Source organism: Protopterus annectens, chromosome 1.part2 (genome assembly GCF_019279795.1).
Source record: "Protopterus annectens isolate FY-2018-M chromosome 1.part2, PAN1.0, whole genome shotgun sequence".
NCBI classification, from domain to species: domain Eukaryota; kingdom Metazoa; phylum Chordata; order Ceratodontiformes; family Protopteridae; genus Protopterus; species Protopterus annectens.
Genome location: NC_056727.1, coordinates 741,228,960 through 741,241,213, shown reverse-complemented (window position 1 = coordinate 741,241,213; position 12,254 = coordinate 741,228,960). Strand labels below are relative to the sequence as shown.

The 12,254-nt window shown below is 36.6% G+C and overlaps 1 protein-coding gene across 1 annotated transcript in view; it reads right to left on the bottom strand.

Moving 5' to 3' along the window:
* The window catches only part of CLIP4 (CAP-Gly domain containing linker protein family member 4), an 844,808-nt gene extending 839,699 nt beyond the window's left edge, over positions 1-5,109 (bottom strand). Inside the window, exon 1 of the mRNA XM_044060201.1 lies at positions 5,016-5,109. Within this exon, the coding sequence (XP_043916136.1) occupies positions 5,016-5,109 (94 nt within the window). The remainder of the gene's footprint in view (positions 1-5,015) is intronic.
* Positions 5,110-12,254: the final 7,145 nt, after the last annotated feature.

Below are 12,254 nucleotides of genomic sequence, written 5' to 3'. Positions count from 1 at the left end.
CCTAGAATGTTTTGCTGTGGCTTGAGTAACAGAACACATTTAAATGAAAAAGGCAGTATGACAAGATGCCTTGGATATTTTCTGGTCATGGACATTCAGATAATGTAGGTGATAAACTCCTTGTTTAGAATATTATGAAAAAAAAATACTGCAAATCGACAGACTAGTTTAAATTTATTTCTGTAGCTACATTTGTAAGGAAAAGGCACCGTACTTACGGAAAATAAGACAGATTTGTAAGGTCCCGAAATTTTGGGACTTTTCTAGCAAAAATTACTTCTGCCAAGCCAGAATGCTTTCAATGTTTTCCCAGTCAAAAATTTTAGCTTCGCTCTACATTGTTTGAAATGCAGCAAGTTAAGCTTCTTTAACATTACAAATTAAAGTCCCATGCAAATATTCTTTAGTGTTTCTTCACTGCAAGAACATACCCTTAAAAGAAGGTCCCAAGAATCCACTTCTGATAGAGCAGTCTGTTATTCAACCTGCACCTCAGATAATTTGAAGTGCTGGGCCAACTACAATTCCTAAAACTGGACAGTAAAAGAAATGATCTTCTCAGTGAGTCTTGCAGCAACCCTCCAGCCAGGAGGAATAATGTTTGTACTTGGTTATTCTTTGATGGACGAGTATAATTTTTGGAGGAGGGGGGGTCAGAAATAAGGAGAAAGTAAAATTTTGGATCTTTAGAAAGGAATATTATATTCTGCATTGCGATTGTTATATTCACAAAGTAGCAGAAAAAATTCTAACAACTGAGCCAACACAAGAATAAAAAAAGATAGGGATGGAATTTACTGGAGAAAATTAGCAAAGAAACCAAGGTATTGGGAGGAAATAACTGGAAAAGGAAAAGTAATAAGGTCAGAAGAAGGCAAGCAGAAGTTTGGACCGCACGTTAGAGACTGCCTTCCCGACCAGGGATTAACATCAGAGTACAGACAAAGAAAAGGGATACAGGAACATTAAGTGAAAAAACAGCTCTGGTACTCTTTTCAGTTGAGACTAGAACATAAGCAGCTGTTAAAAATGGGACATTTACCAAGGCATTTAAAATACTGCATTATAACTATAACAGTCAGAGGATGTGAGACGCTGCTGCTAAAGACGGCATAATTAGTAGGCATGTCAATCAGGGGAGGTGAGATAAAACTGGGAAGACAGACTGCAGACTGGAAATTCAATTTACAAAGGAACAATGGGAGGACATCTATAGGACTCCCAAGTATACGACAAGAGTCCAGAAGTTTAAGATTTTTGAGTGGAAGTGTCTGCATAGCTATTTTCATAATCTAAGCAGGCTTTGAGAATTTTTCCTTAGGTAGACAGAAAAGGGTGGAGGTGTGACAGGAAAGAAAGAAAGAAAGAGTCAAGTGGAAACATGTCTGTATGAGTGTAAAAAGTTGCCAGATTTCCAAAACTTGCTAGATTATTTCATCAGCAATGTTGGAGGAAAAAATGGCTGTACCCAAGGAAATGATCTTTTCAGCTGGGGCAGGATTGGAATTGCCTAGAAAAAGTTAAGTCTTTACAAAATTTAATGCTATCGGCTGCTAAAAAAGCAATTAACAGACAGCAGAAATCAAAATCTAAACAATCTGTAACTAAAATACTGAATATTGTAAAGAAGATAAAAATTGGAGTTGGAATCTTTTGAACAGGAAAGAGCAAATTACATAGAAGTAAACTGAATTTGTGGGAACAATACATGCAGAATAATGTGGAGAAGGAACAGAGGTATACGGGACAGCAGGAACTGAGCAATGTATGTAATATTGGAGTGGATGAAACGTGAAAATGTATACTGCATGAAAATGTGGCATATCACTACTGTTCGTCTTATTTTCAATTAATATACATGTCACTGCTGTAACTGTGAATTAATAAAGATGCTTAAAAAGCAGATTTTCTATGCTAATTAAAATCACAAAAAAAGTATAATAAAAAAACTACAAATAAAGTTCCACCACAGATAACATAATCCTCTAAAATAAAATTTCTATCTCATTTTTTACAGAATAAAAGTCCAGTTAGCAAGCTTAATGAGTACCAATGTTGTTGTCTTTCGGCTTTTTCCTGGTTAGGGGTCGCCACAGCGGAACTCTGGTCCGCTAATGATTGGCAGTAGATTTTCACGAACACCGAGATTCCAGCTCGATGTTCAACCTTCAACGAAGGCACGCCCATTTACGTATGTCTTTCGAACGCCCACCCAACCGTGAGGAGGACATGCAGAAGGCACTCCCCGCACTCCAGCCGAGAATCGAACGGCAGAACCTCTTGCTGTGAGGCAACAATGCTACCGCTGCACCACCACGGAAGCTTAATGAGTACCAATAACATTGCTAAAAAGGTTACCAACCACAACGCACAATTTCTTTTTTCTCTGCACCGTTCAGTTGTCACACTCGGAGAGTGCTGTGGCACAAGCATAAGAGTACTGATGATCTTACAAAACAGTGTTGCTACTCTTCTTAATGCTACAGGAATAGGTTTTCTCCACGTATATTTTCACTTTTTTAAATATCTTTCCAGATCCTGTCTCTGATCCCAACTCTCCTAACTTTTCTGTCATACATTCATACATCTTTAAGTGTTTCTTTCCCTTATTTTCTAAGCTAGTGTTACCTTATATTTACAATAGTGTTCCCCTTCATTTATTTACCCTTTCTACAGTACACATTACAAATAATGTGAAAACGATCTAGTTACAATAAGAGAATATTCAAAATGAATGTAAAGCCACACTTAAATCACTTGTAGCTTCTGCAAAGGACCACCAGAAAGGTTTACCTGCTAGCTGGGTTAATTTACATGAAGTGGCTACAAACTGTGGCAACCCAGAAAATAAAAATTTTCTAGGAATATTCAGACAATACACAAGAACAAGCATCTGTTGAAATTCCAAAATGTGACTGTATTGTAAGCAGCAAAGCGAAGTTCTGAACAGACAACTGTTTAAAACCACCAAACCTGCAGATTACTGTAAGCAGCTTTTTTTTAAACGCCTTTATTGAATTATCACTTGTGATATTGGCAAACTTAAATTTACATAAAATGAATCAAACCATATTAACAAGTTCACATTTACAAACATTATACATTGCACACATTGATATATACCCTATAATCTAAGTAACAATACATATGTTATTCAGTTGCTGACTTCTCTTAAACCTTATTCCTCCAACACATTTTTCTGTATGTATTGTTCCCATCATTTCCATTTTTTTCCATGTAACCAAAAACAACTTCCACGAAATGGCATATTAAATAGCTATCTAAAAAACAAAAACACTGCACAGAATACCACAAAGCCGTATTTTAATCAAGTTCAAGCGCTTTCATTCTAAAACATATAGAACTTCTTCAGAAACATTTGTAAAACTGGTTTACTCCATTTAAAAAGCCTCAATGGCACCAGAGTTCTTAAAGAGAATTCTTAAAGAGCAATACCACCAAAAAAAAAAAAAAAAAAAAAAAAAAAAAACATGCAAGAATACAAATAGATAACAATACATTCAAGCAGCTAAACATACATTCAAATAGCAGCCTTTCTATAACAAATTGTAAAAACCATATCAGATTTAGTAAAAGTTATTAAAAAGTTCACGAGTAAAAATAACAAATAAATTAAACAAGTATATATATATATATATATATATATATATATATATATATATATATATATATATATATATATATATATATATATATATATATATTGCATCTATAATAGAAAATCAAATAGCAGCAGCCTTACCTTTTAAAATGGGGTTTAATGCTAACTAAAAATTAATACCTGGGACAACTGCTGCATTACGTAAGAGCTGCCAAAAAACTCATGTTCTAATCGAAGTTCCCAGTCTCCTCCCCTAACAGGGACTGGGACTTTTCCAGGGACTTTTTCCAAAATTGTAAAAACAAATTTTCTAAAATCTTTGCATACTCTAGAATGCTTAAAAAGGGCATTAGCAGTTTGTGTCATTTTCATGGCATATAAGTGTTGACAGATTCTGGTATTGAGAGGGCCAATGGTTTTGCCTACATAAAATGCAGGGGAGGATGAGCATGATGAGCAGAAGGCAATATAAACACACATTTCATTTCACAATTACAGTTCTCATTAGCCTTGGATATCCTGTAGCCAAAAAAGTGTGAGTCTTGTAAGATGAATCTGCATTGCTTACAGACCCCACAACTTTTTTCCCCATATTTTAGTGATTAAAACACTTTGTTATTTTCCAACAATAAAGTTTTTAGAGTTTTTACACAGAAACCTGCATTGTTTTGCCCCACCTGGTCCAATAATCCAAGGGTGCCAAAAACAGTGTTCCAATGACTGGTTATTGCTTGCTGAAGGGAGAAAACATCCCTATTATATTGAATCACCAATAGGTTGTCATCTTTTGCTTCCTTGTGTTGTATAGATTGTGGGGTCCATAGAAGCAGCCCATATTTGGCAATCCTTTTCTCTGATGCCCATGTAAACTACTCATCAACCAACTATGATGGGTATCCATGATCTCTGAATGAACCAAAAAGCTTGAGTCCCTCCTTTTGAAACATAATATCGTCTGACATTAACCAGCTTAACCTGATCAACTGACCCTTTACCAGGTTTCTCTTCTGCCACAAGGGATAGTGGCTGTTGAAAGGGAGGCATGCATTGGAAAAAGTTTTTTTCCTAAGAATGTTAGATTCATACCTCCCATAAATGTTATTCTTAATTATAGTAACAATCAAGGATATTGACTGAATTCAACTCAGCCTGATAGCTGAACTCCAAGAAATCTGTAGAATGGTTAAGAAAGTCAACAAATTCCATCAATTCGTTTCTACTCCTTTTCCATTGACAGAAAATATCATCCAGGTATCTCATACAATTTTCTACCATAACAAAAAGAGGAGACTTGAATATTGTGTTGGTCTCCCAAGTCCACAGCATCATATTAGCAAAGATGGGGGCTGACACTGCCCCCACAGCAACACCCCGATGCGGTTGTAAAGCTCACCCTCAAAACGGAGAAAGTTATTGGTGAGTACAATCTCCATACACTGGTAAACCAAACTGAAGTCAGATCGATTCAGGTAACAGTCTTTTACCATAGTTTCGACGAACCAGTTAAGACCAAGACTGTGGGGTATAATTACAAAAGTCCTTGCTGTCTACAGTGACAAATTTTCAGATAAAAAAAATCCGTGTTGGCCAAGCATTCAAGGAAGTGCCAGGAGTCTTTCAAAAGGTGACTTATTATTAAAAAAAGTGTTGTAATTTCAAGTCCACATATTTTGCAAGGGGCTCGGTCTTCGATCCTGCTAAAGCCACAGCTTTATGGATCTTGGGGATCCCAAATATCACTGGGATCCTTGGGTTCTTGATGATAAAGTACTCCCTTGGCTTAACTCCCAGATCAAAATTGATAAAGATGTCTTCCAAAATCAAATCAATGACATGGTTCTATGTTTATCTTATTTCATGATGCCTCGGAGAAAAATTCTCTATTGTTCAAGTATTCCACCATTTTTGAGGAACAAATGAAACAATCCATCAACACAACCCCCCCAATAATCTAAACTAATCTGTACTCCTAAATACTTTATTTTATCATGTTCCCATAAATATGGGTATTGCTTGATCATTCATGTATGGGTACATTGTTTATAGCCTATGTGTCATTGTCATTAATTTTATATTCTGAAAAAAAATGGATCCGTCTCAGAAGATGCCACAACACTGAGATGTCCTTTTCTGATTCCATAAGGTACAAAATAAGTTCAAATAAAGCCAGCTTTTTTTTTGAACAGCATACCAATTATACCCTTGAATTTCTGAGTACCTTATTTTCTTTTCCAATGGTTCTAAATATAATGTAAATAAAGGGGAAAGTGAACACCCCTGCCTGGTTCCTCGGTTCAGACATAACTTGGAGAAGAGCCCTCCTACTTTGATTTTTGCCTCCGATCCCTCATATATCCTTCTAATTAACCTTATTATATCAGGAAATGTAAAGGCTTCCATTGCCCTGTTTATAAAATCCCAATTTACCCTGTAGAGTGCTTTCTCTGCATCAACACCGACCAATAACAGTGGTATTCTGTTACATTCTGCTTCCCTCGGGATCATCACTGTTCTGTTAACATTGTCAAATGTTTGTCTCCCCTCCACAAAAGTACACTGGTCCATATCAGCTTATTTTGGCTTATTTGTCATTCTTTTAGCCATTATAGACAAACACTTTATAATCTTGGTTTAAAATTGAAATGGACAGATATGAAGCCAGATGAGCTGGGTCTTTCCAGTCTTTAAGAATTACAGCCATCACAGCTTTTTTGCAGGGTTTTCCTGCCCCTGCCCCCCCCCCCTTTTAAAAATACTATTAAACAAAACCTTCCAGATCTTTATCATGTTCTTCCCTCCTAGCTTCCAAAAGAATAGCATCCATTCTTGGAAGAATTCCTGTAGATTGGTTATACATAACCATTTTTCCTGTCATCTCCTCCTATCTTTAATGTTTGATGTTGAGCCCCATCTATCTCTAACCTTGCCATATTTAGGTCTTCCATAAATATTTGTGCTTTTTTTCTTGACTTCCTCACTTTTCCTCTTTATAAAAACTTTTTGTAAAATTTCCAAAATAATCTAATACCTCTACAGTATCTCTGGTTATTTTTTCTTTTCTCTTTAGCACTCTGCAATTGCACCTCTTCTTGTTCTCTGAGACTCCTCTTACTTTGTAATACTTTAACCTTTGTCATCCCCTCTAAATTATTACTTTTAACCAGATCCTTTTTTCTTTTATTTCTACCTTATTTTTAAAACCCCACTTTCATTTTATCCCACTCACTGGCTATAATTTCTGGAGTACTTTCTATCTTCCTTAATAACTTCGGGATAATCTCCACTACTCATTCCTTAAATTACTCTCTTTTTAACAGGTAGGTAGGAAGTGCCAGTGTCTCATCTTACCCTGCATTTTTAACTGAGTATTATTATTGGATGGTCTGAAATACCTATTGGATGTGTATCAAAGTTCATAATTAAATGGATATGTTCTAGTGAAATATAATTTCTCTGTCAAGTCTAGACCTGTTATTGTACCTTGGGGAATACTATGTAAATTCTCCCCAAGTTCCTACCACTGAATTAACTTCTTTCATACAAAACATATTCATAAACTTTATTACAAATCTACCCTCTGTTGCTGTATTTTCCCTTCTAGGCACCCCAGCTACATCATTGTAGCATGTCAAATTCCAGTCCCCACATATAAGAATTATTGCCCACTGAAAGCTGATTATTTTCTCATGTTAAGCTCTAAAATAGCAGTTTTAAATGGAATGGAACACATGCCAGCTTAATCCTCATCAATTGCCAGTAGCCCCTTACTACTACAAACCTGCCATTACCTTTTCCCCCTCTTCTATGACTACTAGAGCTCCTCTAGCAGTTAACATAAGTACTGCTCTTTTCCTTTGTCACTGATATTTTGCAGAATGTCCACCATGAAATCCTTTCCTTATCAAATTCACATTTCCAAGTCTTTCCAAATAGGTTTCCTGCAGCATTGCTATTTGAAGTTTGCATTAAGTAACTGTTCCTTCCTGTCTATAGCTGTGTGACCATTCACATTCCAAGATAATATGGAAAGTGTTGTCATTATGGTAAGAAGTCATTATTTCCGCCTATTATACATGGCATTTTTTAATGTCTATTTCCAGCTTTTGTGATATATGCATCCATTAATGTTTGGCAGGTTAATTCTTTATACAGTTTTTCTTATCAACAATGGAACCTATGTCACATTTTACAAGATTTTTTGTTTTAATAAAAACGCTCAAATAAAAAACACCCCTAGAACCTGTTCATTTAATACAGACACACAACAATGTACAGCTTCAAATAATGAACTTTAACCTTCTTAATACGAACATATGTGCCAAAGAGATGCGAACACAAGCCCACATAACCTGAAACTTAAGCTATCCATGCTAAGATGCATGTTGTTGCCTGTGCTTTAACTTACACTAATTGGTGGTGTTTTTTTTTCCTTTACCCCCCCCCCACGTGAAAACTACTTACACATGTTCAGAAATCACTAATTTTTGGTTTGAAGAAACAAATGTGCTGTATTATTTTCCTATCAGCTTGCCTCTATGGAAAAGAGAAAAAAGTAAACTGTAGTCCTCTGTTGTAGCCTGAAAGACAAGATTAAACATTTATTGCTAAAAGAAAACTTTTCATTATGTTTGGTGTTCTCATACTTATTGGTTTCCACTGCAATTGGTTATTAGATTAAGAAAAGGGGTCTTAATCTAGACATTCATCCACGTAAAAGTAAGAGAAAGCAAATCAGTTGTACATATATTATGATCTGCATACTTTTATACCCCATCCCACACCTCAACAACCAAAGATTACAGCTTATTAACTTAAACATGCTTTTCTTCTTTTTGCACTGTAATGTCTACATTTCTTAATATCAAAAAACACGAGAAGAGGAAGAAAAAAGGCATCTGTTTACTTTAATAACTACCACACATGAAAATGTTTTACTATAAAATATGCAATTTATACTGCAAAAGGTTTCACTGAAATGCTAAGAAGAAATTGTTTTACATCCGGTTACACCCCCCGCCGAGTCCTTCCAAACATTTAATGACATGAAGTGAAGCAAATGCTTTTCAGATCCTCGCAAGTTTAACAGTCAACTAAGGTCCACCTTTTTCTTATACAGCTGTTCATAGGTTCATAGGTGTTTAATAGGCTAATGACCACAAGGGCCTTTTTAAGTCTAGCCCTGCATCCCAAACCACTGACAAGTTCTGATACCCTTGATAAGTGTAAGCATGGGCCTGGGAGATGATTTACAAGCTGTCTGTGTCCATTAGGGACATAGGTGCCAAGCCAGGGATGAATTTCTGGTTTCCCATCTAATTGTCCAAGTTGCACTTGAATTGGGTTAGGGAGGAACTCCACAGCTTCACATGGATGTAGAGCATATTCCATACATGAGGTAGTCTCTGGGATACATAACTATCTCTCCAGCAGGTCCTATTTATACCACAGGTAAAGTTTAAGTCTTTAGAATGGAGAATTCTGGTGCTGTCTGTTTTGTGGATATACAGGAGGTCCATCTGAGTGGGGTCTGACAATGACTGGCATAGATCTCCCATCAAAAGCCTGTAAGAGACAGAATACAGGGATAAGGCTTTGAGGCAGTCTGCATAGGATATTTTACTTGCGCCTTGCATTCTTTTAGTGAGGAACCTCTGTGGACATCCCAATTGTTGGATATGCCTGGTTAGGTTCATACCAAAGGGGGCACTATACTCAATGGCAGGTCCGATGAACATTGAATACAGTGGAATAATGACTGCATTGGACTTAGATGTCATACTTTTGTTTATAAGTTGCGCAACACACACATTTCCTCACCATTACAGGCATGTGATGATCAAAGGCTAGATTACTATCTGTGTTCCCAAGTCCTTGACTACTTGCTCAAGTGTAAGTGGTGTGTTGTCAATATGATAGTTACCAGGGATAGAAGACTTCCCAAAGGATACTATTATGCATTTCTTGGCATTCAGTTTTAGTCCATGGCTCTGACACCAGTTGTTTGTCTGTGTCAGCCCCATCCTGGAGAACATCTGTGTCAGCGTGAGATTCAATGACAGCTCCTGTAGTTCACAAATGTGACTGGTGCTTTGTAGTTTCACATTTATTCACCAGTTTCTGTGCTGCAGGTCTTCTTTCTGCTCATCACCATCTCTCAACTCCAGATTCTGGTTCAATTCCAAAGTCCTCCAGATTCTTGTATTGAACTCCTGTGCTTTTCTCTGTCTTTCAAGCATTTTCCTTTGGAACAGTAGAAAAAAACTTTCACTGGCAAAGTCTCTCTGTGTGCTTTATCATCAGAAAAATGAGAAGCAGAGTCCCTCTGCTTGATGGCTTACCTTTTGTTATACAAGTTTTTGTATTTCCTCCTTAATATTCTGCATCAAACATGACTTTGATCCTCCAGGAAAAAAAATATTCTGTAGACAGCAACTTGAAACTCACACCTACCTCTTGACATTCCCTAATTACTGGAATAAATTTGTTTCTCTTCTGCCTAGTGTACAGTAATTATTTTCCAAAAACTATCTACTGTCTCCAGCTTTTCATACTTTGCACTTTTGCCACAGGTTTGCCAGGATCAACTCTCTACGCTGGTAGGATTGCATCTTTACTAATACAGGTCTTGGCTGCTTTCTCATGGCCAGATTTGGAACAAACATGATGTACCCTTTCAATTATCAGTTTATGCTGTGGAATATCAGTCCAGTGGCTTACTTGTGCCTTCATAAAATTATACAGTCCATTTCTTCTAGTTTCTCTGGTACTGCAGAAAATCTCAATTTTTTCCTACATGCTATATCTAATTCTACCATTTTGGAACATCTCTTCTTGAGCAGTCTCAAACTCAGCCAGCCTTTTCTTCACTTTGACCTCTGATTTTTTTTTGCAGTTTTATCAGCTCATCTGAATATCTGTTTAAAGCTTCTTCCATTTTTCTAGCCTTCTGTTGAGTTGATATACTTCAGTCTTTCATTTTAATCAGCTCTGAGCACATTTGACTCAAAGATTACAGAAGCTATGTCTTGTACCAAAGCTGAAGCTTGAACCGTTTTTTGCTTAACAGCTGCAGAATTCTTCTGAGTCAGTGTTCTCTTCGCCTTTTCTGGCTGATTTTCTTTCAGGCGCTCTTAATTTCTTCTTTGCTGGCATCCAGGCAGTGTACTTACTAGCCACTAGCCAGTAACTGAATTTCCTGAATGACAGAATTCCAAGCTTTTGTGTTTCAGTTTCTTTTTTGACATTGGGAGAGCTGAAGTTATTGTGCAGCCATCTTGGAAAGGTTTCAAGCTATTTACTTTGTTTACTTGGAAAGTCTTACTGGGTAATTCCCATTTACAGTGGAGGCTCGAGAAGAAAAGCTCCATTTGCATATACTGCATTATACTAAGTTCCAGTTAAACACAGAGTAGTTATACTTTTACTTACATTTATACATTTCTAAGATTTTACAGAGGTGGAAATTACTAAAGAGAAAGCCCACTGGCATCTCAGTAGATTGTACAGGTATCAGTTACGTATAAAAATTGTTTGTCATTTCAGTGAGACGTTGAGAGTATTCTGTTTAATCAGAGTATTTGGAGAGTATCGTACAGCGAACACAAAGTCTTACCCTTGTGATGAGAATTTGCAGGACCAGGATTGATTAAGAAGCTGTTTAAGCAGTAGTTTAAAACTACTGAGCTAGAGAAACTACTGTAAATTGTTAACGGAACTTGATAAAGTATCTATGAAGGTCAACAAAGAAGACAAAGCAAAATAAAAGGAAGCACTATTGTAAAAACACAGAAGGATACTGAAAGTAACGTGGTGAAGCAGATGTGGGAAAAGCAGATGGTAATGGTAGCTGATGAAGAAAACTCTTCAGTCATCCTAGAGAGAAAGACGGACTCAGACTTTCAAAATAAGTGGTCCCCTACTGGTATACATAATACAAGCATTCTGAGAAAATAATTGCTATGCAAACTGCTGAGAATGAGAAGAAATGAAAAAAAATTGTGGAACATCAATTAATGCATGAAAAAAATGGCAGATCTCAAAGAAGAGTCACACAGACAACTTGAGTTTTACAGCAGTACCAGAACAAACTGAAGGGAAGGGCTGTAACACACCTTTATGAGAAAATGCCTCAGCACATAAACTATCTGCTGCTGATATTAAAATGGAGAAAATGAGAAAGCAGCCATGACCTATACTGATTAAAATACAGACATAACAGTTAAAGGAGGACATTCGATTTTGTGGAAGGGAACAACCTTAAGTGGCTGATGTGGACAATGACTTTTCATTACCAACCTAAATTAACAGAAATGCTGCTCTTAATTCCATAAGACTCAGCAGAGAAATGAACCTTTGTTTCAGGTTGCTGTACTTTGCATTACTAAACACTTCTACCCACCAAAATACATAAAGGCCCTTGACAGGCACAAAGACTGGCAAAAAGAAAATAAGATTTGGATACAAGAGAAGGTGGTAAGGGAAAAGAGCAAACAGTTAAATATAGAAAAGCAGTTCATATACACTTTAAGGGAAAGATTTCCTGGGAAGCCTTTTTCTGTTTTCCAAGAGAAAATGATGGCTGAAACATGAAAATGTTCAAAAGAAGTGGGAGATTTCATAAACAAATGCAACT